This window comes from Pleurodeles waltl, chromosome 11 (genome assembly GCF_031143425.1).
Source record: "Pleurodeles waltl isolate 20211129_DDA chromosome 11, aPleWal1.hap1.20221129, whole genome shotgun sequence".
In the NCBI taxonomy this organism is placed as follows: Eukaryota; Metazoa; Chordata; class Amphibia; order Caudata; family Salamandridae; genus Pleurodeles; species Pleurodeles waltl.
This window is the reverse complement of record NC_090450.1, coordinates 489949762-489977219: the sequence shown is the minus strand read 5'-3', so window position 1 is coordinate 489977219 and position 27458 is coordinate 489949762. Positions and strand designations below refer to the sequence as shown.

General features: G+C 43.7%; 1 protein-coding gene across 2 annotated transcripts in view; it reads left to right on the top strand.

Moving 5' to 3' along the window:
- The window catches only part of ADAM9 (ADAM metallopeptidase domain 9), a 463250-nt gene that overhangs the window by 281924 nt on the left and 153868 nt on the right, over window positions 1–27458 (top strand). For both annotated transcript variants that reach the window (XM_069213868.1, XM_069213867.1), the window contains exons 11-13: window positions 37–170; window positions 12147–12318; window positions 14711–14803. In XM_069213868.1, coding sequence (XP_069069969.1) covers window positions 37–170; window positions 12147–12318; window positions 14711–14803 — 399 coding nt within the window. The remainder of the gene's footprint in view (window positions 1–36; window positions 171–12146; window positions 12319–14710; window positions 14804–27458) is intronic.

Here is a 27458-nt window from a genome sequence, read left to right as displayed (position 1 = left end):
GTAATTTGTAGTAACCTGCTTTGGCTTTATTTTCAGTTTCCAAACAACAATGTGCAGGCCTTTGCATCCATTGTTGCTCATGAGCTTGGTCATAATTTAGGAATGAACCATGATGATGGAAGGAATTGTGATTGTAAAGTATCCGCTTGCATAATGAATTCTGGAGCTACGTAAGTGTATTTTTTATGTTTTACAGAGCTATTGCTTTATATTATGTTTTAAGGACTACATAACACATATCTTATTCTGCTGTGCACATTTGCTCTGTGTGTTCCTGTAGTATGTGTGCATTTCTCCACACAAGCATTAATTTTTACACTCAAACAAACCCTCTAGTTGTGACTTGGTAAATATAGTGGTGTGATGACTGTTTTCTTGCATATCATTTAGATCTTTCAGTCTTTAAATATCATGCTGGCATCTGTCATGTTGTCTTTGTTATAAATGGTGATTTTATGGTCGCTGCCCCAGGTCAGTTAAAATTCACAATAAGAGACTAGTTAGAGGAGTTCTCAATAGATTACACGTATGTAGGAGATATAAACTAAACAAGTAAAGCTTACACAATCTGCATTCATTACTTTCAGAACATATTTTAAAGTATATCCTATGTTCTTATTAGCCACATGTCCTATTGCAATTCAAAAAACATTTGAGCATTCAACCTTTTACCTGAGATTCTTCATGATGATCTGTCAACCATTTCATTTCCCTGTTGTTGTAGAAGGAGATGATGCCTCCTATTGGTAAAGGTATTCCAAAGGTTTGGGGAGTTCAAAATGTCAGTAAGTGTATTAGCTTGTTCAGTGGGAACATTACTGGCAAGTTTCATGAAGGCCACATTTATGAGAGGTTCCTGAAGGTTCATTCCCCCCAACTGGACCAGGGGCTTCCAGTGATAGGTGGAGTCATGAATCATGAAAAGGAATTGCTGGAGTTTGGTGATTTTAGATCAATGGTATTTTGAATAAGAATACACAATTGTATTTTTTATTGAACTTTATTGTTTTATGAACTAATGTAATCACTGTTGTTGGAAATGGCCCACTCTACAGGATCACCCCAAACCTTTTGCCTTTCTCCTACTATGTTCTGCTGGATTTATGCTTGTTGGCATTAGGACTCTGTGCACTTTACTAGTGCTAAAGTGCATGTGCTCTCTCCCTAAAACATGACTTGATTGGCATATTCAATTTACATGTAAGTCCCTTGTAGAGTGGTATAGCACATACCCAGGGCCTATAAATTATATGCTACCATTGGGCCTGCAGCACTTATTATGCCACCAACTTAATCAGCACCTTAAAACTTGTCCCAGGCCTGCCATTACAGCCTGAAGGCGGTGTCCCACTGCCATGTTAACTTGGCATTTAAAATCCTTTGCCAAGCCTTAAACTGCCCTTTTATTACATATAGGTCACCCCCAAGGTAGGCCCTAGGTAGCCCATAGGACGGAGTGCTGTGTAATTAAAAAGTAACAGATGTACTTTTTAGTTTCACATGTCCTAATAGTGAAAAACTCCTAAACATTGGGTATTTCTTATTAAAATTAATAAATTGTAATTATTAAAGCAGAGGTGGTGGATATTTCATGTTTGGTATGTATGAACATGTAATGAGGAACCCTCTTTAATGGTAAGGTTGGATTTATTAATTAATTTATTTAACTTTATTTATGCTTTTAATAGTTCACTTACGAATATGCAACTGCAGTCATGTGCTGTACAGATTGACAAATATTACAAATTTATGAAATGCAGACATTGGTTTCAGCATTTGTTCCGGAATCCTCCATCTCCGCCAAAAGACCAGCCACATGCACACAACTTCAGCTCTCTAGTCGTCTATCACACCATGTCACCTGCCTCTGCCTCCCCAGTTTCCCTGCCATCCAGATACTGCCTATAGACATCCCAATGTTTCGTGGGCCTATTTGTTGGGGGGAGCAGTTCAATATAATTGTCTGTTTGTGTATTATAGGTACACCATGTCTCTGTGCCAGTCTTGCACTGTTGGGACCGGCCCCCTGTCCCATCGCATAGCGATACGTCTCTTGGCTAGTAGCAACCCAATCGGCAGCAACTTTCTGAATGTTTTCGGTAGCTGCCTATCCCATCCCAGGAGTGCCATTATTGGTTCAAAGTCTAATTGTAGTCCAACTATTGCTTCCAGTTCGTCAAACAATGCCCTCCAGAAGCGCTGCACCCCATCACAGGTCCAGGACATGTGCAGGAAGTCAGTCCGTTCCTCTCCGCATCTAGGACAACTCGCTGTAGCTCGTAGTCCATATCTATGGAGTCTAAGGTGGGTGTAGTATACCCTATTTAAATTCTTAAAGTGTATGAGGCGATGCTTAGAGAGATCGTGTGCGTTATGGAGCAGAAGTATCGGCAACGGTCATCAGTTATCTGTACCTCTAGTTCTCTTTGCCATTCCATTTGTGCTTTTGTTAGCTCATGGGTGCGTGACTTCTGTATTTGCAAATACAAACAGGAGACCAGTCTCCGAGGTTGGTCGTTCGATATCACCATAGAAAGAGCCTGTACATCTGGGGGCTCCCGCAGATCCTCACCTAATAGTGCAACCATAGCATGTTGCACCTTGTGGTACTGATATTGAAGCTTTGCTGTGGGTCTGGCGGCCCGGTTCTCTATCGAGTCCCATTTTTCCATGTTGCCCTCCACGAATAGTTCGCCTATGGTACTGATACCCAGGGTGTTCATAGCCTGTATCAGTTTTCAATCCTACCAAAGTGCAAACCAAGCACACCACTCCAACAGCACATGCGGAGAGTACAGCAGGGCCAACCCTTGTTTATGCAGGAGTGTGCGCCAGGCGCGTTTAACCGAGTTCAAAGACGCAAACTCTCCATAGCGTCTGTTCGGGGTATGGAGTGTCCCCAGCTCCATGGAACCAGGCATGGGCCACTGCAGCATGCGCCACCATACTGTAGGTCTCCAAATCTGAAGCCCCCAGACCGCCCCAGCTCGCACGGAACAGTCAGAGTTCACCAGCTCACTTATGGTTGCTTACCTGCCCAGGCCAATCTAACAAGCAATATTCTGAGGGCAGTAAAATACGTCTTTGGTAGCATCATCAGGATATTCTGGAAATGGAACAGAAACCAAGGAAGCACAAACATTTTCATGAGTGCTATATGGCCTATCAAGGACAACAGTAACCTGATCCATCGTTCTACATCACCTGCCAGTTTCTGGAGTGCTGCATCAAAATTATCGGCCACCACTATCTTAGGGTGTGTATGAATTTTAATACCCAAATATCTTACTGACTCTCCTTCCCAATTGAGAGGGAATCCCACCTCCACCCGTGTCGTCACCGCCGTTAGGGGGAACATGACAGATATACTCCAGTTGATCTTGAGTCCAGAGAGCGCACCATATCTAGTGATCTCCCGGGGTATTGGATCAACGTTGCACTGCGGGTCCTTAACATATAGTAATGAATTGTCTGAATAAGTCGATATCACAAGCGTATAATCGCTAAAGCAAAGACCACGGTGCCCGTGGTACTCCCTGAGGGCACACACAAGGGGCTCCGCCACCAGCGCATATAACAAGGGGTAAAGCGGACACCCCTGTCTGGTGCCTCTAGTGATCTGAAAAGCCTCCGTCACCGCTCCATTTATGCAGAGCCTAGCTGAAGGTTCCCCGTACAGTGTGGACACCAGGTGCAAAAAAACATCCCCAACCCCGAACCTCTGCAATACGGCTTTCATGAAACACCACTCCACTGAATCGAACGCCTTCTCAGCGTCTAAAAAAATTGCCACTGCTTTTAGCTTTGAGTTGACATTCTGCATCGTAGCGAACAGCGTGCGGAGATTCATAGTCAGGCTACGGCCTGGAACGAACCCCGCCTGTTCTGGCTGGATCAACCATGGCAGCACCCTGGCCAGACAGCTGCTAAAATCTTAGCATATATTTTAACATCCAGATTGAGTAGCGACAGCGGACTATAGGATGAACACTGCTCCGGGGGCTTCCCTGGCTTAAGCAATGTGATCAGCATCGCTTTCCGCATCAATGGGGGCATGAGTCTCCCTTCTGCCATTTCCTCATAGACTTCTTTTAATTGTGGGAGCAACACGTTTATGTAGGTTTTGTAAAAACATACGGTCAGCCCATAAGGACCCGGGGCCTTGTCCTCAGCCATTCCTCCCAGCGCACTGTCTACCTCCTCTAGAGTAAAAGGAGCCCAAAGGGACTCCCTTTCCGCGTCCGTCAGCCATGGCATAGTAATATGTGTCAGATAGTCCAGTATCGCCTCCTGACCTGGGGTGACCCTGGATGTGTACAGAGATTGAGAATATTCACGAAATCTATCTACTATGCGTTCCGGATCTCTAAGCGCACTGCAATCCTCTGCCTGCACGGCTATGATTACACTTTTTTCTCGGTTGGGGGGTATTAAATTTGCCAGCTCCGAGCCAGGTCTGTCACCGTCCCCGTATGCTCGGGCAGTAGCGTATTTCCCCAAATGTTGAATTTCCGCTAGGGCCATATCCTGAAACTCCAGTAATTTAGCGTGTATGTGCCCTAATGTTAGGTTATCTGCTGAAGTCTGATGGTCCCGCTCTAGCTGTGCCAGGTCTCACTTGAATAGTTGCAAGCGTCACCTAATCGACTTCAGTACCCCAGCATGTTTGGCTATGGTGATCCCCCGTATGTAAACCTTGAATGTCTCCCACACTACTCCTACGCTAGCCACCGAACATTTGTTAATCTGGAAAAAGTCTTTGATCGCTATAGCTAGTTCATCTCTAAAGCTGCCACTCCCCGGAGAGTAATGCCCGAGGTCCTCGAGGCCCATATCAATACACCCCTGGCATGTGAGGTGAACCCTGCTGCCAGGAACTGCCCCTGCAATCTTCTATATGTGAGCACAGGGCTGCCCTGCGCCACGTGTGTTTCCTGCAACATGGCAATGTTTACTTTGTCTTTGCAGGTATGCCACTACCTTATGGACCTTCCTAGCATTGTTGAGACCTCGCACATTCCACGTAACCAATCGAATCTCATGAGGGCCCCCTAGTCCAATCGGACGTGAGTGATTATTTGTCATCTACCCTGGTAGGACTCCAGTGTTGTGTCCGCCTCATCTCATACATTAATCTGCAATCGCACTGTACAAAGCACAAATAACAACACAAACAGAAAACCCCTAACATCCCCCCAACTCCCACCCACAGCAGACAATACCCCAACACGCCCATTTGGTTATTACTTCTCGAACCATCTTCCCACTCCCTCCCAACTTAGTCTACCTTTGTAACAGTTAAAAGTGGTGCACACACAGAGGTGGATGTTGCCCGGTCGCTACGCTTTCCACTTGGGTGCCGGCCACCAACGCAGTATTACTAACAAACTCTGCAGGACTTACATATTGCATATATGGTCAATAGTAATCACTCCGACTCCCCCATTATTCCCTTCTAAGCACATTGTGTAGGAGAGTGTTCTACTATTTCAATTTTCAACACCAGTATGTTAATTCAGGGACTCAGCAGCAGCGCGGAGTCACCTAGGAAGACCAGAGCGCCGATATCACCCCCACATTGAGCGACCCAGGTGAGTCCCCAAAACTGAGTACATACTGTCAGTTAGCCAATCCCACCAGTCTAGGGGTCTGTACTGTCCGCACCACAATTTCCTTTACCTGCTACCCTGCGTTTAACAAACTGAGCAAGTTTCTTGGGATCTGTGAAAAAGAGAGAGCCCCCATCCACTCCTACTCTCAATTTAGCAGGGTATAGCATACTGTATTCTAAGTGCAAATTTCTCAATTGTTTCTTCCCGGCTATGAACTGCCTCCTCGCCTCCTGCACCTGCAACGTGAAGTCCGGGTACAGCGAGACTGTCATACCTTCATATTGCAAAGTTTTCAATTCCCTGGCGCGGCGCTAGGCTTCCCCGCGGTATGTGTAGTTCAACAGTCTCGCTATAATATGCCGCGGGGGTGTACCCGGAGGCGGGTGAGTCGCTAAGGATCGATGGGCCCTCTCCACGATGAAGAGATCAGAGAAGGCGGTGCATCCCAGCAGCTGCACAAGTAAGCGCTCAATAAAGTTCTCCATGTTGTCAATCTCGGTAGACTCGGTGACTCCCATTATACGCAGGTTGTTTCTCCGGGACCTGGCCTCCAAATCATCTACCTTGAGGCGCAAAGAGTTTAGTTCCTTGTTCAGCTTGACATGACTGGTGGCAAGCTGTGTCTGTCCGTCCTCCACCTCTGACACCTGCCTCTCTGATTGATCAAGACGCTGCACATGTTTATCTAGGCGTTCAGTCATTCTGTCCATGCGATATGAAAGGGAGTCTATCTTGCCGTCAATATGGGTTAAGCTATGCTGCATTGCCACCAATATTTGACGCAAATCTTGTTCCTCCCCTGAGGGCACATCTGGCTCCTTCTCCAGTCCAAACTCCACTCCCGCACCTGGAGGGCCACTCGACTTGCGGCGGTCGAACTGCAACTTTGCCTGGCTCTTGTCTGTTTTACCCATTTTTCACACCCTGGAGGACATGCGTCATGTACCAACCCGGGTTCGCCAGTGCGCCAGACGCTCTCCCCTTGACCATCTCCAGATCGACTGCCAGTTGAGAATCGTGTCTCCCCCGGGGCGAATAAGCACACCCGCATCTCGTCAGATGGGCAGTGCTGATCAGAACACCTCAAGCCCCAGCCCAGAGCACATCCATACTACTGGGGGATGCAGGAGGGCCCCCGCACTCAGTTTCCACGGCTCCGAGAATGTCCAGCCCAGGTCCGCCCAGCGCAAGCGATTAGTCCAGAAGGGGGCTGCGGTGCCAGTTTCATACAGCCAGTGGACCAGTATCGGGGTCCGCAAGAGCGCTTCGCCCATGCTCCCCAAGTGGCACCTGAACAATTTGTGTGGGACACGTTGTCCCGGCCCCACTGTTTCGATCTCGGTCTAGCACCTCTGCAGCTCACCGGCAGGATGGCTGCGACAGGCCCCAGGGCGCCCACTCCACCACTGTCAGCGTGCCAGGCCCACCGCGCGTCGCTGCTCCTCTCCAGGGACGCTCCAACTGTCACACGTGCACCTGCACATCTCCGCGTAGCCAGGCCTCGCGGAAAACCTCCGGCCCAGTCGCGGCCCCTCCGCAATGAGGTTGCGTCCTCCCCTAACCCTGCCACCTCCGCAATTTCCAGCGCACCGGGCCCCGCCACTCGGCACTGCACACAACCGGGCCCCTCCAACCGCCAGTCTCCTTTCCAGCAGCATCTCCTCGCCGCTGGGCCTGCAAATGCCTCTGGGCTGTGCAGCAGCCAGGCCTCCCTGCCTCCCCGTTTTCTTCTCTACCGGGGCCCAGGGGCAGCGGAGTTCTCCGGCTCGTCTTCCGGCTCCCACTCGGGTCGAAGCGCACCCCGCCGTTCCAGAGTGCTATGGGCGGCTGTAGCTGCGAGTTTCAAGTTTAAAAATGCAGTTGTTAGTGAAGGATTATGGTCGGATTTTCAGGCGGCCGGCGGTGCTCCGCTACAGCGCGGCCATCTTGCAATCGGGCAAGCTCCGCCCCCGGTAAAGTTGGATTTATCATTACAAATTTGAAAATGCCACTTTTAGAAAGTGGCCATTTTCCTGCCCTTAGCCCTATGTCCCTGCAGTCTGCTTTAGGTCACATGACCGGGTATAACTGACGTTGAGACTTTGTGAATTCACCCCATAGAGTTACACAGTAGTGGGATTAGCCGAGCCTGAATGGACCATTAACTGATTTAATGGGGCGGATCTAAGCACCGCCCAATTTGCAACTGAATAGGCTGGGCTTTGCTACCACACTGTTATTGAGTCTTTGGTTGACAGTCAGGTTACCCCTTGTCCAAGCAAAGACCCTCACTCTAGTCAGGATAAGTCTCACACTATCCAAATTATCCTGTGCCCACCCTCTGGTAGCTTGGTACCGAGCACTCAGGCTTAACTTAGAAAGCAATGTGTAAAGTAGTTTTGCAGTAAATCATACAATAACACCATATAGCACCACAAAAATACACCACACAGTGTTTAGAAAAATATATAATATTTATCTGATAAGATGCAGGTCAAAACGATTAAAATGCAATAAGTAGATGTTGAAATATCACTCTAAAAGTGATATAAAGTGTCTTAAGTCTTTGTAAAACAAGTACATGTATTTTAAAAACAATAAAGGTCTCTTGCAGGCACAAAGTACCTGGTTTGCGTTCAAAATCTCCGCAAGTGACCGCAGAGGAGGCGATGCGTGGAAAACAGGGAGGTGTGTGCCAGTTTCGCCCCTTCACACACTGACTTGCGTTAGGATTTTCCATGCAATGGAAGGCTTTGCATCGATTTCCGGCACGCGGACTTGGTTCCCCTTCGGGTTGCGGGGGTTTCTGGCGCCCCAGGGACTGTGCATTGAATCCTGGGCTTGCGGAGCAAAGTCACAAGTGCTCCATTGGGCTCCAGTCGATCCAGTGGGCGTTGCGTGGATTTTTCTCCCACGCTGCAGGCGCTGGGTCGATTCCTCTCTGGAAGTCTGGCTGCGTTGTCCCGGGTCGGCTGTGTGTCGATCCGGTAGGCCGTGCGTTGAAGTTCCAGTCGCGCTCGATTTTCTCCTTGTGAAGTCGCGCTGCGTCGTTCCGGTTCGGTGTTTGGTGAATTTCTCATCCACGGGGCAGGCTGTGCATCAAATTTTCACAGCACAAGGAGTCCAGTTGCAGGAGTGAAGTCTTTTTGGCCCTGAGACTTCAGGGAGCAGGAGGCAACCTCTATCCAAGCCCTTGGAGAGCACTTCTCAGCACAGCCGGAGAGCAGCAAGGCAGCAGGGCAACAGCAAGGCAGCAGTCCTTGTCAGAAAAGCAGTCCCAGTGAGTTCTTTGGGCATCCAGGCAGTTCCTCTTGGCAGGTCTGGTTCAGGGATTCTTCACCAGCCGGTTTCTTGTACAGAATTGTCTGTGAGGTAGAGTGTCTACCCCAAGAAGTGTCTAAATTCTGTGGTTTTGGGTCCTCTTCTTATACCCATTTTGGCCTTTGAAGTAGGCTTACTTCAAAGGAAAATTTCACTTGATTGTGAAATACTGCCTTGCCCAGGCAAGGCCTCAGACACACACCAGGGGGTTGGAGTCTGCATTGTGTAAGGGCAGGCAGAGCCCTTTCAGGTGCAAGTGACCGCTTCTCCCCTCCCTCCTAGCACAGATTGCTCATCAGAATATGCAGGCTACATCCCAGCCCCCTTTGTGTCGCTGTCTGGAGAGAGGTGCAAACAGCCCAACTGTCAAACTAACCCAGACAGAGAATTCACAAACAGGCAGAGTCACAAAAATGGTTCAAGCAACAAAATGCCCACTTTTCTTTCCAACACACAATCTTAAAACCAACTTTACTAAAAGATGTATTTTTAAATTGTGAGTTCAGAGGTCCCAAACTCCACATGTCTATCTGCTCCTAAAGGGAAGCTATGCTTTAATCATGTTTAAAGGCAGCCCCCAGGTTAACCTATGAGAGAGATAGGCCTTGCAACAGTGAAAACCATATTTGGCAGTATTTCACTGTCAGGACATATAAAACACATTATTAGATGTCCTACCTTAACCGTACACTGCACCCTGCCCATGGGGCTACCTAGGCCCTACCTTAGGGGTGTCTTATATGTAGGAAAAAGGGAAGGGTTAGGCCTGGCAAGTGGGTATACTTGCCAAGTCGAATTTACAGTTTAAAACTGCAGACACAGACACTGCAGTAGCAGGTCTGAGACATGATTACAGGGCTACTCATGCGGGTGGCACAATCAGTGCTGCATGCCCACTAGTAGCATTTCATTTACAGGCCCTTGGCACCTCTAGTGCACTTTACTAGTGACTTACTAGTAAATCAAATATGCCAGTCATGGATAAACCAATTAACAGTACAATTTACACAGAAAGCAAATGCACTTTAGCACTGGTTATCAGTGGTAAAGTGCTCAGAGTTCAAAAGCCAACAAAATCAGGTCAAGAAAAATAGGAAGAAGGAGACAAAAAGTTTGGGGATGACCCTGCAAAAAGGGCTAGGTCCAACACACACAGTATGCTTAACAACCCTATGTTGTCAGTGCAGACAGCTAGGAGCCAGGATGGGGGGGCAGGAAACTCCAGGAACTTTAGAGAACCCTTATGGAAACTTTTACCAACTTCTCGGAGCAGGATACCAGGATATAAAAATAGGGCGGTCAGACCCACTCTTGAGTTCACTGCTGGACCTGCGGAAAGGGGACTGCCTGCTGCTGTGACCTGCTAGGCATTCCATCATACTGCTGCTGTACCTGGAAGGATTGATTTGCTGCCTGGAGCCTGCCTTGAACTTTCAGAGGCCAGCCCTGCAGTGCAGCCCTGCATCTTCACCTGCACCCAGGACTTCAGAGGTGACCCTAAGGGCTAGCTTAGCTGGTCTACTGTTCAGAGCCACAGGGAAATAACAGTCTCCCACTATCTTGAACCTGTATCTGGACCCTGCCTAAGTGAGTCTTAATCCCCAAAGAGATCACCATCCCCTCCTGGATCCTTGGTTATGGTGCTAAAGATGCCCAGATGGCCATTTTCTAAAAACGTAGGTCTTGCTATTTTGAACCTTAAAATATAAACATTCATAGCTCTGGGTCAACTAATTGAATTTTGATGGTTTTGATGTCAAATTATTTATTAGCACGTTCTCTGTTATTCTGAATTGGTTTGGGATTTTTATTGTGTTCTGTTTTCACTGTATTGCTGTTTGTGTACCACACAAATACTAAACACCTTGCCTCTATGTTCAGACTGACTGCATTTTGTGCCAGGCTACCCAGCATCAAGCACAGGGTAAATTAGCGATTTTTGTGGTTCACCCTGCAAGGGACTGTGGCTGTTGCTTGACCAGGGCTCGCACCCCAGTCAACCAACAACCCAGTTTCTCACAACTGTGTTACGTAACTTACATAAAGTACATAAACAGAAGTGCCGTTTGTAAAGGTTAAGAATAGTAGTTACCAACATAATCTTCAAATTTTTGATGGTTCTGTTTTCAAGGTCCTTCTGTTTCAAGGTCCAGAACTAAAAAATACCGAATGATGTAACTTTTGAACCCTGTAAAATGACTAGATGGAATACTGACTCCATCAGCCATTATTTTGTCCTTCTTTGCATCAATAGAAGATTAAAATGTTATGTTATCATTTGTAAAAAGCAGTACTCTGAGATCTAATGCAAATGGCAGCTGGAAATTGATCTAACATTAAATTGCAATATTTCGGGATGTGCATCTCTTCTGATAGATGTTGGAGTCATTACTCAAAAAATAACACAACAAGTGTTAAACTATGATAGTTACAGACCAGGTCCCCCCAAGTCTTCCACATATCTTGCTAAACATATCCTTATGTCGGTGATACTTGATTAAATAGATTATCATTCATTTCAAATACTTTTCTGTAATTCAATTTTCTCTTAAACAATATAGTGTTGATTTAGACTTCGACGAGCAGAGACGAAAGTCCGGTGTTATGGTGGAGTACTTTACTCCTCTGCCCACCAAATTTAGAGTTGTCTGACAGCTCTGTGGACAACTGTAAACACTGGCAGGAACCAAATTCATGGTGTTTCCTGTCAGTGATGTAAAAGTTTAACAGACAGCTCCCTCAAACATAACAGCTGCTTGTCAAACGTTTGCAATGTTTTACTTTTTCCAAAAACAAAGTCCCAAAGTGGGTTTTTGTTTTTGAAAAAAGTAAAACTAATGTTCCCATACCCACAGGAACTGTATCACATGACTTGGGGGAGCATTTTTTTTTTTACTGTCCTTAACTCCCAGGTTTAATCTTGGGATGACGAGAAGCAGAAAAAACGTATACCACATTCCACTCTAAATCTAGAGGTATGTGTTATATGGAAACCCTCAATGGCTCATAGCCTATCAGACTGTCAGAGGAGTATGTCAGTGACAGAGCTGGGATAGACCTATAAATTAGACGGGCAGACCTTCTTTTTATAGTAGTGCCATCTCTGCTAAACTCTAAATCAGGCCCTATGATCTTTGTGCGTTCTCGTCAATGAATAGAGAATACAAGTATAGAAGTATTTTCAAGTCAACAGTACTCAATAAAACTGCTCAATAAGTTGTTTTGTCTGTACAGGGGTTCAAAAAACTTCAGCAGCTGCAGTGCTGATGACTTTGAGAAGTTAACATTGAACAAAGGTGGAAGCTGTCTCATGAATGTTCCAAGTCCTGATGAAGCCTACACTGCCCCTTACTGTGGGAACAAGCTAGTGGATGCTGGGGAGGAATGTGATTGTGGCTCACCAAAGGTTGGTACTCTCCTTAGCCATTCGTCTGAGTCTTCTTGTCTGTGCTTGTGGGTTGAACTTATTCTTTAAGAAAATTGTCTTGTAAACAGAGTACAATAAGTCTGACTTTGTCAAAAAGCATTTTTTCTTATTGCAGGTAATAATGCACTCAATCACTAAGAGGAAAGTTAATTTTGACATTCCATTTGACAACACTTGCAGTAATATGTGACTGACATTCCAGTTGATACCACTTGCAGCTAAAGTGTTTTTGTTCCGGGATGGTATTGCAATTTCTTGTATCTGATGATGTATATTTATAGTTACACAACTAAGTACTCACAGACATGCACTGACTGAGAAGTTAACGGTTCTTGTGGTTTCTTAATTGTGACTCCCAAAATCAAATGTTTGTAGGGTGTGGTGTTACAACAAGAGACAAATACCTAGTTCTTAATGTCAAATCATCCTGGTGATATTCTCGATAACTTGTTTGTAATCTGTACTGGAATCTACCTGCTTTTCAGCACTTTTCCTTTCAGTGCAATGAACAATGGCTCAGATTACAGTGATGTGGCTTGTACACGGTAAAGAAGGTTCACGTTTTTTTTACAGCGGGTGAGACAAACTCATATTGATATGTACCAGTAGCTTGCTGACTGAAAAGAATATTGACGAATAGGAAGCTTTATAAAGAATAGAGGCAAATATACACCGAAACGAGAAGAGATTAGGAAGGAAATATTGACAGAGAAAAGCAAATAGGCATAGGTTTAAGTTAAGTTTCTATGTTTGTTATTATAATATTATTTAACCTATTGTGTATCCAAGTGTCTTCTTCTTGCAATCACTAAATAATCCACCATGCTAGTGCAGTGAGCGATACTTTCCATACCATTAATCCATGTTGTTTGTGAAGTGATTTCTTGTTTATTCATTCACTTTTCTACCTTGCCTGGTGATCTGATGACATGTTAGCACCTTAACTTTATTTCGGAAAGAAGATATTAAACTTTTCTTGGATTTCTTTAGGGCTTTGTACGATTAACTGTGTCTATCATGACTGCAGCGTGGAACTGAATCCTTTTTCCCTTTTTGAACCACCATAGTTTTCAGAGGATTGAGTTGCGTTGGAATATTTAAGGCTGCTCCTTATTGCTGTTGCTGAAGCAGTTTGAGTCCTTTACAGATGGTTGATTAGGTTTTTGTGGATACCAAAGCATAGGATGTTAGAGAAAAAAAAGATTTCTTTTCAATACCCAAAATGTTGAGGCTACACGATTTTTAAAACGGATGTTTTAAACTAAACTGTTACTTTGAAATACCCTTTTCCACCTCACAGTGCAGGCACTCGAATTTTGCAAAAGGTTATTATTTATTTATTATTTTTGTTTTGCTACCATTGGTTGGATTGAGTTGCAGGCTTGTGTAAGTCACCTGTTACTTACAGGAAGAAGGATATTCTCATTTTGTGCAAAGGGTACATTGTAGGAGATGTAATCATACTGTTACTACACCAGACTGTCAAAACAGATGTCAAAGCCATCAAGGGTACTGTCGGTGCCGGTCGGATCAACCACAGTGTTTGGCAAGTGTCATGTTTTATGTCTTAGAAAGTGGTAGCTGCCAGTTAAAAGTTTTTCATTAGGATGATGGGTAATCTGGCAACCCTGACTGGGGATGGGGATGGCCCATAATCTGTGAACGTCTAGTCTGGAGTGTGGGTCCAAAGGACTGAAGGCTTTGTGGGTCTCATGTTCGGGAGTGTGTGGATGGCTGTGTGACCCTGTTATGCTATGTGAACTGAACTATGTGCATGAGCTGTTTCTTTTGGTCTGTTTTCTTTCTTCTGATGCTCGTTATAATTGCTGTGTTGAGCCACTTTACCTGGAAACTTTTCAAAATGAATATGCTTTAAAAAAAAAAACGTTTCCATTATTTCATCATATTCAATATTTTTTAAACATAGGGATTTTTAATTGTAATCACTGAATATGATGTTTATCAGTCTTCACCATTACAGTCTTATTTCTTCGTTGTATAAATTGTGCTGTTATATTTATACTGTCACTCCCATTACCTGTGAAGGGAAACTTTGTCCCTGGCATGCTACCAAAACGCACGCAAGGGCTACTCAAGTAAGCAGTTTCATTTGTGTTGCAGCTGTTTGGCAATTTTATCTTGGGCTCTGTTTGCAAGTGGGTCTACACTTCTACATGTCCTTTCCTTACTGCGATTGACAATCTCTGCCCATATATTTGCCCAAACAATTGTAAACTTGATAAACCATCATTTTTATATTTTTTATTTTCATGAGTCACACTTTATTTTCAGTACTGTGTTGCTCCAACCCTCAAATGTTAAACAGACTTTTAAATCACACTAGCCCTAAGCAAATGTTAAAATTTTACAGGAGTGTGAAAAGGATCCTTGCTGTGAACCAAACACATGTAAACGGCGACCTGGAACAGAATGTGCCTATGGTGTCTGCTGCAAAAATTGTCGGGTAAGTGATCAATGATTGGGGCAAAACTATGTTGGGTTGTGTCTCTCGTTTAAACAGGTGTGTGCAAGGAGTGCTATAGGCTTTCGAAGAATCTCTACTACAGGTAATTTTAAGTTGAACTGTACTTTAGGTTGCTGTGTAGCACCATGATTTGACGAAATATGGACCACTTTTTGTGTGTCTGCAACATGCCTCCCTAATAGTGAGTATCCTTATTGCTGTGTTTTGAAGCATATATTATCCTTATTGCTGTGTTTTGAGGCATGTTCACTTGTATAACGTGTGTCATTTATAACTAAAAACTAACTTTGTTATTGGCACAGATATGTAATGTATATAAGCCTAGGTACTGGGGTACAGCAAGGACTGATTCCATTAACTTGCATTCACTCTTTCAGTACTGCCTGTGCCATACAGAAACATTGCAGTGTTACTAAACAGATCTGAGCTCCAATAACGCCTTCCAGTCTATAATTGCCAAGGTACCTTGTTAAAGCGTAAGTCATAGCATTCATTGTATTAAAAAATAAAGTCTAAATAAATGGTATGCTAAAGGTTCATCTTCTGATTGTCCTGTCCCAGGTAAGTAATACTGAACCAAGTATGAGATATTTTATTTGACTACACGTGTACACAAATCAGATTTGTTTGGATTACTGCTTCCAACACATTTGCAAGGGGAATGGATCCAACGTGTTACTTTTGTTTTAATGAACGTGTTTATAAGCTCTTAATTGAAAATCCTCCTCATAGTGCAGTAATGCACAGTAGCCATGTTGTGGAGACTCCTGCATGCTCTGATCATGGGTGTTCTGATCCTTAGTCCCTTTGATCTTTCGATTCTGTAATCCTTGACTGATCTAATGCCAGGGTCTAGGATTCTAGAATGATCTGTAAGGAACTTTAGCACACAAGTTTTCAGAGGTGCTGTGATCCACTTATACTAGCACACAAATTATTCTAGACCCTCGATATCGCTGTACCATGTGTCTGTGTCTGCAAAGTATACAACCTCTCCTTTGCACCCAGCCAATTCTCCTTATACTATCCCTCATTAAAGCTTGCACTGCTGTTTGTTATCTGTGATGTTACTTATTTTGAGTGTTTAAATAAAGCTAGAAATACTCTGTGCCTGCTGCACATTTTTTAAGTACAGGAGCAAACATTGTACCCGTGCAGCTCCTTCTGTAAGTATTGTGCATGTGTGAAAGAAGTTTGCTGCTTGTGCTGGGCTATTTCTGAGTGTAAAAGAAGATTGCCTTTCAAGCAGGCGTTGTGTTCTGTGTACAAGTAACGTTTTCACTGCTGTTCGCAAGTCTGAACCTAGTCTTTCTGTTTAAAGTAGTTTCAATTACATCTAAAATTCAGAGTATGTTAAGTGTGTGCATGGATTCCATGATCCTGCAGCTAATACTGTACTTCTTGTATGTGTGTGTGTGTGTACATGAATCATTTATTGCTGCTTTCTGTGCAGTCGAGATGATCTGTGATAAGCTGTTGCTTGAAATATTTGTCCTACAATTGTTTTTTGTCATGAAAGATGTGTACTCATGCTGACCGTGTTGTACTTTTCTGTGGTAGCAAAGCATGGGCTGCTCCTGCTGGCAGGTTTTGGTTTAACCTCAACAAACATATACAATCCCTTCTAGCAAGTATTGGTCGATTCTGACGCCATCATATGGCATTCGCTTGGGACAGCAAAAGTGAAGTGAAGGTGCCAAATCCTTGCACTTCTGCTCCGACTATTAACAAGTTCCAATATTCTCTTCACGTTCATGCAGTGTTATAGACTAAATGCAGAACTTATTTTCATAATGAATGCAAAAAAGCTTTTAACCTAGAAAAACACAAGATCCATTGGAGTTGTCAGTCCTGTTTCTATCAACGCGAACAGCACTGCCAGGATAGCACTTATCCATCAAAACATATTCTACAAGTCTCCCACCTATGAAAAAAAAGTCCAAGAAGTGTCTTGTTTTATTTGTGTTATTGTGCTATTTGTTGAACACATAAACTTCTTTTGCCCATCCCCAGACTTGTGCAGAATGCATTTTTTTAATGTTGTCCCTTTTTCATGTACCTTTGCACCATGTTCAGACTTAACCATATGTCAAAACCTTAATTTATGATGACACTACAGAATATGGCTTCATAATATAGATAGATGCGTATAATAGTAAAGGGATTCACTTTTGGCACTGGGCTTATGGTAATATCCAGCCAATTGCGGTTTTACCATTGTAACCCCTGGAAAAAAAAGGCGTAACCCATGTCTCTGAAAAAAGCCAAAAATTCAGGAATTTCATGTGGAAATCAGGACACATGGTAACAATGATTTCCTTACCTTATTTCGCATTCCATGGATGGATGTTTATGTGAATTACTCATAATAATGCTGTATTGTCTCATCCCTGAAGTACTGATGCCCATGTATTAATAACACCCACTGTGGTACTACTCCAACAGTTATAATGTGGACCATAGTACATATTTCTCCATTTGCACCCTCCTACCACAGATCCTGCTCCAAATTAGGAACCTCCATTTAGACCTGGCCATCTTGATGTGCAAGCCGTTTAAAGTTATGACGCTCAGTGACAGTGACCTTCTGCCAAGGACAAAAAAGTTACTTTTCTGTAGAGGCATAGTAATGCAAAGACATTGCCTTCTTTTTCTCTTGAGGTTTGGAAACAATTTTATCTCATCCAATAGATGATTCTTCCTATCTTGCAGCCACCAACTTGTTTTCCACAGCATGTAGCAAAGAAAGGCTTGTGAGTACTATCAACCATGATAAACAAAAAAAATTAAATATCTGTAGGATGCTCATTAAATTTAGCAAAATGTACAGTATTAGCCAAAATGATAGCTTTCTTTTCTGGGCTGGCCAACACTTTATAAAAGGATAACACTTCCTAAGTTCCTATACTCATTTCAAAATACAGCCTATTGGATACATGATTTGTTTTGTGCTGAAGCACACGCATTGCTGTGAGGTGGCTGTTTAAGGATTTACCTATGCACACTCTGACCAAGAGTCTGTGAAGAAAGTATAGACCAACCACATGTCCAGAAATATTTTTGGGCTTTCCAACTATTAGTGGTGAATGATTAGACCTTCTTATTGCAGGCCTAGCCCTTTGTTAGGAAAAACTGCTGTGATGGGGGGGTTATATGGCAGCTTTGTGTGGGACTAGGAGGCCACGTCGCCTGCTTGACCACACAGTGTCAGCAGTGAGGATATGGCTGGCTGCAAATGCAGACCTTAGTTGGAAAAGGGCCTTAATGAAACAAATCCCCAAGTGTCTTGGTGATATGCCTCATAAAAGCATCACATTTGACTGGTTTAGCTGAACAGGACACAATATTGATGAAATCTGAAACCACAGTTCATATTATAACCATAATTTCCTTTTTTAAACAGAAGACATGAGATGCTAGATTTGTGGCAAATATGTACCTAAAGATGGAGATAGGTCTATCTTGATAGTTGCCCTGTACAATTACATCCTCTACAGACTTTACTTTGATGGTCTGTTTTTTGGATGTCCCTCTACTGCAGTTACGTTCACCAACAGATTGTATTTTCATTTAAAAAATAATTGCAAAGGTATGAATTTTGTGTATAATATGTCATCCTTTGGCATCTCTTCTTCAGGTTCTCCCTTGTTGCCTTCGTACAGACTTTAAATTTTGCTTAAATATTCCCACAATGTCCCTTTTCAGAAGATGAATCCTGCATATGCTCAGATTGAACTTGTAACTCACTTTCAGTCAAAACTACATTTTCCTTGTTACCTCCTCATGGATTTTGCCATCTTACTTCATAAACTAGAATTTCTGATATTGCTTTTAACCTGGATTTTTAGTGGATACTTCTAGCTGCAGATTGCTCACCTTTAGAATATTCCCCAGGTGCCACCTGTGCCCCAGCATCAGTTCCTTTCCTTCAGCACTTTGGAATATGGATTTGGAGCCCTGCTCCCTCTTTATCAGTATTGATGATTTTTCAAAGTGAAATCTGTGTCCAGGGGGATGATGTCCTCACAAAAAAATACAGGATTCAAACCATGCTGTGACTGTCAAAAACAGATAGAGCTGATGGACCCACAGAAGAAGTTTCCTTTTGTTTTTAGGCTCTGAGCACAACTCCAAGTCGTGCATGGCGTGTGCGCTTCTTGCAGCCAAAGGCGATCCAGAACTGTGAAGCAGAGCTCTATGTTGCCATACATCGAAAAACATATAAAAATAATCTGAGCAATCAATATTTACAGTACCAGGAAGGTCAAGGAGAAGGTTTATTACCTCCTCAGAAACTTCATCTGAGTAAAGTCAAGAATCATCTGAGATTCCTAGCTCGAATTTTCTTCATCCAAATAATTAGCCTTTTTTGGTGAGAGGCAGCAATTGAGGTATAGGAGGGGGCAGAGAGTGTGCACACTGGACCGGAGAAGTAAGAACTAGAAGACAGATGGTAGACTCTTCCCAAACTGGCATGACAGAGAAGGTCCCTTTTTATGATTTATCGAACTAACAATTATCAGCTTTAGAAACACAGCTTTTGAGTCAAGGTCTTTCCTTCGTGCTTCTGGCCATTAAGAATCGTATTGATACTCAAACAGAAGTGCTACAGTTGATTGGTACATTTCAGCCAAAGATTGCTGACTCTGAAAAACAGACTATAACGCCACACGGCTAAAAAATATATTTGTTAATTGTCCTCCTACGCAGAGTATATGCCCCCAAGTTATCACCTTTGAACATGATTCTGAATGAAGTAGAGAACTTAAACACTAGGAAACTTTTTTGAATAACAGTGTGTCAAAAGCTGAAAGGAAATCTGAAAAAGCAGTCTGGAGAGAATACTATTGTAATGAAACCAGCCAATAAAATAAGATCAGAAAGTACTTTACAATGAGACATTACAGTCTGATCTCCTCTGACCCCTTTAAAGGCCTTGTATACAAAATAGACCAGGTAGCTAAAACAGCCCTAGAGGAAGGATGGATTTGTGCTAAGGAATTTGAGTTTTTAAATCTGAATGATCCTTGTATGCATGTGATGTACATTCTTCTAAGAGTGCATAAAATAAAAAACAATCCTCCAGTTAAACCCATCATTTCTGCATGTGAGTCACTTTTCAAATCTTTTCCCAATGTGTTGATTTTGTTTTTCTTTAAACCATTCGTATGCTTGACTGGCTTTTGTAAGGGACTCTTTGGACTTCATTAATAAAATTGAGAGCCAGGATTCTTGGCACACTTGACATTGAATCGCCCTATACTAATGTTCTCCAGGATGAAGCCTTAGCGGTTACAAATTAGGGTATAGATTCTAGAATCACGATGTGATGACGAAACAACAAATATTGTTGTCAATAAAGACTTGAATTCCCTGGCTTAGGAGTGTAGTCTATAGAAACGCTTATGACCCATTTTTAAAAGAAACAAGAAGAAAGTACATTTAAAATGGCATCATACATTTATATTTATGCCACAGTGCTATTAAGTTATCCCTACTGTTGTTTAAAGTGACTTGATCAATATTCTTCCTACTTTTGACAGAAGAACACATGTATTATCTGAGAGGATTTAGATAGGCCAAAATGATTTAATAATACAGGCACCTCCTCTGTGGATAGTGTCTAACGCATATATAAAAGGTAAAGCATATCTCTCTTATCCCACCCAAATCCCTTATGTGGGTCCTTTGGGTTTTGTGAGATCCAGACTATCCTGAGGTCTTCTGGATAAAAATAAATATACAAATGATGTGCAAGTCATCATCATCAACAAAATTTATTTGGCCATCGTTGGGCCATAAAAGTACGAAGAAAGAAATCACAAGTAAATACACCGGCATGGGATTGAAAAACATAATTAAAAAAAAACATCATCAACAATGATAAATACAGCAACAATTTAAAAAGAATACAGGAAAAAGCTGAAGTAGTCCACTGATGGTAAAAAAACCTAAATGAAGGTCCAGAAGAATCCACTGACCTACAGTCCTTAATATGTACAATATTTGTGATCCAGACTCAGGGTACATTACTCTGAACCATACCTGCTTCTAATCCTCAAAGCACAACATACAAAATTTACCACAGCAACACAGAATTCCATATTATCTAACTTTTGCAAAAAATGCAGACGCAACCTTGTGAGGGCTAATCTTACAGGCGTGAAAGATCAGTGTCAGGTACCACTTTCTAGCATAGGAGTATAAACCACAGAATAAAAAAAGATGCATTGTGCTTCGTTGTACAACATTGTTGCAGGGAATTTTGGCAACAGTGTGCCCAAGCCTGCATTCCTAGGAAAAACTACTAAAAAGTTAAACACATTAAATCGCTCTCTTGTGAAATAAAACCTGGCATTCATATTGTAAAACCACAAAAGAGAAGACTCACACCCATAAGATAATTGAATTGAATCATGATTAGCACTTGCAGACAGTTTTTCAAAATTTGCCTCATGGTAACTCCTCTGCTGTAGCTGAAAGGCCACCTCCACTAGAGATACAACATTTGTGTCTAAATTAACAAGCTTCCCAACGAATTCCAGCATACTTAGCTCTAAATCTCCCTTCTTAATATAGCTAAACAATGGAATAGTGTAAACGTTATCCAGTGCAAGACAATCTTCTAGCACATCCTCCAAATCCGGAACCAAAGTAGTAGGGGCTCCAGCTTAACTTCATCATTCAGCGGGGACACAGCACTCTCAGAATGACACATAAAAAAGGTGTAGATTGGGGCACAGCCAGCAGTCAGCGCCAAAACTTATTTTGTACCTGCTGTAGTGGCCCAGGACCTTTATATTCCCACACTCCTGCTCCTAATAATGCCACGGATACATTTGCTCCTATAAATATCAATCATTTATCCAGTCGACTTTCATCTGAGTCTTCTGGCAAAGGTGAAGGCCGACTCCACGGTTCTTTGCAATTGGGCAGCCCTAGAATGATGCAAGTTTTTCCAGGTTAAATTTTATTTAGGGGAAATCCCAAATAAGTAGAAGTCATTACTCTAACAATTTCAGATCCTCCAAGACAAAAATACCTAGTTTTCATGGTTCTGGGGCCAATACTCATTGCAAATGACTTTTTAATATTTGGTTTAAGATCCCAACCCCCCATAAAAATATAAAAATTATCTAAAAGGAGCTGTAGTCTATTAGCGGTTCTCAGCATTAAAACTGCATCCTCTGCTTATAATAAAACCAGGAGAGCTCTGGAATTTATTTTTGGCAGTTCTTTCCCTGCTTTGGCCAGATAAGGTTCTAGATCATTAATGTAAATAAGAAACAAGAGAGGTGCCATGACACAACATTGTCTGACCCCTAGCTCGATTTGATGTTCAGGAAGGCTCACCATCTTTGCCTTACTTGACCCTTATTGAAGTATCCCAGTGCATCTTTTGTATTAATTCTACTATACTCTGGTCGTATCACATCCTGGCAATGCTGTCCCACATCTTCACCCTGTTAACCACATCAAAGGAAGAGAAGATGTTCATAAGCATGAAATGAACTGAACCCCTCCTGGCCTTTACATATTTGCCAATGATCAACTGAAGGTTTAAGCACTGATGTACTGTGTTGACCCCCAAGCAGGACTTATTCTGGACTCTTAGCAAACACTGATTCTCCTGCAATCAGGTTTATAATTTGGAAGCAAGTATCCTTCCCAGAAATTTAAGAGAACTTTCCAAGAGGGAAGTCGGGTGATAGCAGACCGGCATGTTTCTATTTCCCTTTTTGAAGATAGGGGCAACTATGGCTTTACTTCAGGTGGGAATAAGTTCCCCATTTATTGCTGCTTTTAAACAATTGGTTAAAATGGGAGCCCAAAGCAGTATATTTCCTTTGAAAATATCTAGAGGGACACCATTGACGCCAAGAGCTTTAAGTGCAGGACTTTGAGTTATAGCTGCAATGGTATCCTTTACTTCAATTGATTCACGAAGGACGTCATACATCCCAACATTTTGGACTACTATCTTGCTATAATCTCGGACAGCCATGCTGCTGCCAGGATAATGGTCAACCCAGGTTTCCATTGGTATAACTATATCTACTGTTGGTTTCTCATACTCAGAAAAGGAAGGCTGATTTACAACCTTCCAGAAGGCGGCACTGTCCTTTACCTCACAGCCTTTCCCAATTCTTCTCAGGCTGCCATTCTTAATTCAGATCTTCTGGTATCCAGGGTAGCTGTGTAACACTGCTGTGTCCTCTGAATACCTTCTCTAGAACGAGGAGTTTTGGAAAGAGACAAAGTCAGATTCTTATGAGCCACTGTGCACGCATGATTAAACTATCCTAAAAGAGGCTTTCATTTTGATGCCCTATTCTTCTTCAGACCTTTATCCACGTCTGGACAGAGGGCACAAAAAGCTTCTATAATGGCCCTCTGGGATTCCTCTGCCAATGTCACTGTTAGAATAGAGTACAAATTCCCCTTGACCAAGTTAGTCACAAAGGACATCTTATTTAGGCTCTCCCATTTTAATGTATGCCCTTATTGCATGAGTTGGTTAATGGGATGGGTGCCTGGCTTCCTGCGGTGCCCCCCTGGTAAAAATCAATAACCAGTATCAAAGGGTTATGATCAGTAACACAGAAAGCACTAACGTCATACCCCAAAATGATTTCTGCTGAATCTAGATAAGATAAAGAAGTCTATCTCACTTCCCTTAGTGGCGCCAGTATAAGTGGAAAGCAGAGCTGGCCAATCCACCCTAAAATCCTTGGCAAAGACCAGATTCCTGGATGCCATGATCCTGTTTAAGCTCTCCCACATTTGGAGTGTGTTGAAAGTGCAGAGTCCCCCCCCCCCCATCCTTGTCCTTATTAGCACCATAGGGTGGGAGTTCACTATTTCCATACAGCCTAATGTTGAAGTCACCAGCCTAGACTATTAATATTTCCCAGATATTGTAGAAGGCTGGCCTGGTTTGTAGTGGGTACCTAAGGTACTTACACCTTATACCAGGTCCAGTTATCCCTTAATAGTGAAATGTAGGCAGTGTTCTAGCAGCTTAGGCTGTCTTAGGGGTAGCTGTAGCAGAGCAGCTTAGGCTGAACTAGGAGACATGCAAAGCTCCTGCAGTACCACTATAGTTACACAGTACTTATACACAATAAAGGACAATACTCAGTGTTACCAAAAATAAAGGTACTTTATTTTAGTAACCCAAGGCCAAAAATATCTTAGAGGCAATACACCTTCTGAAGGTAAGTATTGTGCACAATATATACACTTGTAACCAAAATCAGGTAAGTAAACAGTCATAGAATAGTGCAAACAATAAAAAATGCAATAGATTGCAATGGGCCCAGGGGCAACACAAACCAAATGCTAAAATAGTGGAATGCAAATCACTAATTCCCCCCTAGGCAAGTGTAGTGTTTAGAGGGGCTCTGTGAGTGTAGAAAAACACAAAAGGTAAGTAAAGCACCCCTCCCTAGAGCCCAGGAAAGCAGGTGTAAAGTACAGCAGGTTTCCTCAGGACACACTGCAAGTTGTGATAAGAGATTTTGCAAGAACCAAGTAAGACTGCAGTCAACAAACGATGGATTCCTGGACCTGAAGACCTGTGGAGAGAGGAGACCAACTCCAGAAGTTGAAGAAGCGGCCAGGAAGGACAGGAGCCCCTGCTAACCTAGAAGATGGTGCAAAAGTGGATTCTCCGGAAAGAAGAAGAGTACAGAAGAGCACCAAAGAAGATGGCTGTGGGTTCCTGCTTGGTGCAGGTGATGTCCCAGGTCGAGTTGTTGGATGCAGGCTGTTTGTGTCGCTGGATTCCGCCAACAAGCCTTGGTTCACGCAACTACGTAGTTTGTGTCAAAATGAGGTTGCCGGGACCCAGGAGGGACCTTGGGGTCTCAACTCGGGCTGAGGAGACAGATGGGGCTCTCAGCACTTCAGAGCACCCACAGAAGACCTGGCAGTACCCACGGGAGACCCAGAACACGGAGACAAAGATGCAAAGTGCGGTCGTTGCAGCACAACAAAGGAAGGTCCCACGCCACCAGAGAACGACTCGGCGAGTTGTGCATCGCAGGATGGAGTGCTGGGAACCTGGGCTACACTGTGCATGAAGGATTCTTGGAAGAAGTGCACAGAAGCCCAAGGAGCTGGAGAAGACACACTGCACAGGGGTACTGTTGCAGCACAAGTAGGCAAACTCTTACCTTCACCAAATTTGGACAGCTGGACCTTAGGACAGTCTAGGTCACGCCGGTCCACCACCTGTGTTTCCAGGGAGCACACTCGTCGTCAGGAGGAGTCCCAGAGTACTAGTCGTCATAGCAGAAGGGTGCCTGCAGAAGCATTAAAGTGACTCCATCATTCCCCAGGAGATTCCTTCGGTTCTTCTGGTGCAGGATGAAGACAGGCAGCCCTCAGAGCATGCTCACCTTTGAAACTTTTGCAAATGCTGGCTGGAGCTGAAGTTGCAGGTCACAGGAGTAGTCCTGGATACTTTGTTGCAGTTCCAGTGGTTTCTGGAAAAGTCTGCGGTTGATCCGACGGTCAGAAGCTGAAGCAGAGGATGCAGAGGAGTCCTGGAGGAGTCTTGCAAGCTGAATCTGGGGAAACACCCAGAGGAGGGACCCTAAATAGCCCTGAGAGGGGGTTTGGCTACCTACCCAGGTAAGCACCTATCAGGAAGGGTCTCTTGACGTCACCTGCTGGCACGGGCCACTTGGAGGTCTCCCGAGGGTCCCCACACCTTGGAATCCAAGATGGCTAACGTAAGGGACACTCTGGAGGAGCTCTGGGCACCACCCCTGGGGTGGTGATGGACAGGGGAGTGGTCACTCCCTTTTCCTTTGTCCAGTTTCTTGTCAGAGCAGGGACTGGGGGTCCCTGTACTGGTGTAGACTGGCTTATGCAAAGCATTTCCAGAGGCTCAGGGAGGCTAGCCCTCCCAAGCCTGTAACACCCATTTCCAAAGTGAGATGGTGTAACACCCTCCTACCAAAGGAAATGTTGTTCTGCCTTCCTGGAATTGAGCTGCTCAGTCCCCAGGAGGGCAGAAACCTGTCTGTGAGGTGGCAGCAGCTGGGGCTGCAGTGGAAACCTCAGAGAGCTGGTTTGGTAGTACTGGAGGTCCATGGTGGAGCCCCCAGGGTGCATGGGATTGCCCTCCCCCCGCCCCCCAAATACCAGATTTGGAATGGGGGGGACAATTGCATGATCTTAGACACCTCACATGGCCATATTCGGAGTTAGCTATGTGAAGCTACATATATGTATTGACATATATGTAGTGCACATGTGTAATGGTATCCCCACACTCACGAAGTCTGGGGAATTGGCCCTGGACAACGTGGGAGCACCTTTGCTAGTGCAAGGCTGCCCTCACACATAGTAACTTTGAACCTAGCCTTCAGTAAATGAAGGTTAGACATAAAGGTGACTTATAAGTTACTTAAGTGCAGTGAAAATTGCTGTAAAATAGTGTGGGCACTATTTCACTCAGGTTGCAGTGGCAGTCCGGAAGAAAGGTTTGTCTGAGCTCCTTATGTGTGGCAAAAGAGATGCTGCAGCCCATAAGGATCTCCTGGAACCCCAATGCCCTTGGTACCTAGGTACCTTATACTAGGGACTTATATGGGGGTCCAGTGTGCCAATCAGAATTGGAATATGGCGTCACTAAACTATAGTGACAAATTAGGTAAGTAGAGAGAGCATAAGCACTGGAGTTCTGGTTAGCAGAACTGCAGTGACACAGTTAAGCATACTGACAACACTCATAGGCCACAAACTATGAGCACTGGGGTCCTGGCTAGCAGGAGCCCAGTGAGACATGCAAAACACACTGACAAACACTCACAAACTGGCCAAAAATGGGGGTAACCATGCTAGAAAGAGGCTACTTTCTCACAGATATAATTCTCTATAAAACCATATAAAGCATTCTCCATCCCTACAAATATGTCCACCGCATGTTGGTCAAAAACATTATTATAGAGATTAATCAAAATCAAATTGAACTAGTATGAAGTCTGATTTAAACCCTTTGAAAGCTCAGTGATACACTAATGATTCTGGATGAGGGACCTGATAACTGTACTGAATTTCAAATAGGTAGCCCGCCCGGAGATGTATGGGGTAGCTGCACTACAAAAGAAGTGATAACCATTAATACTAAATTCATCTAAATACCAGGAATCCAGCAATCTCATAATATCCACATTATCAATAACAGAGTCAATCAGTATTTGTTAACTTAATATGGGGTCCAGCAGTGTTCCATGATGAAAACCTTAACCCCCACCTTTTTCCGCACAGGACTGTGAATCAGTCAATCAATCAAAGATTTGTTTGGTACACTAATCACCCAGGAGGGTATCCAGGCTCCGTGTCTACTGCGTAGGTCAGTAGAAGAGCCAGATCTTGAGCTGCTTTCTGAAGTTTTGGATGGAGGCAGATGTCCTTAGATTGATGGGCGGATTGCACTAGGATTTTGCTGCCAGGTAGAAAAAGGTCTTAGTTGCTCCTGCGAATGCGGGATGTGTGGGCAAGGTAGGGGGAGACAGAGAGCAGGAGTCTGGGTGGGTTTGCTAAAGTTCAGTCGGTGGTTGAGGCAGGTTGGCCCTTGGTTATATAGGGCATTGTAGGTGAGTGTCAGCAACTTGAATTG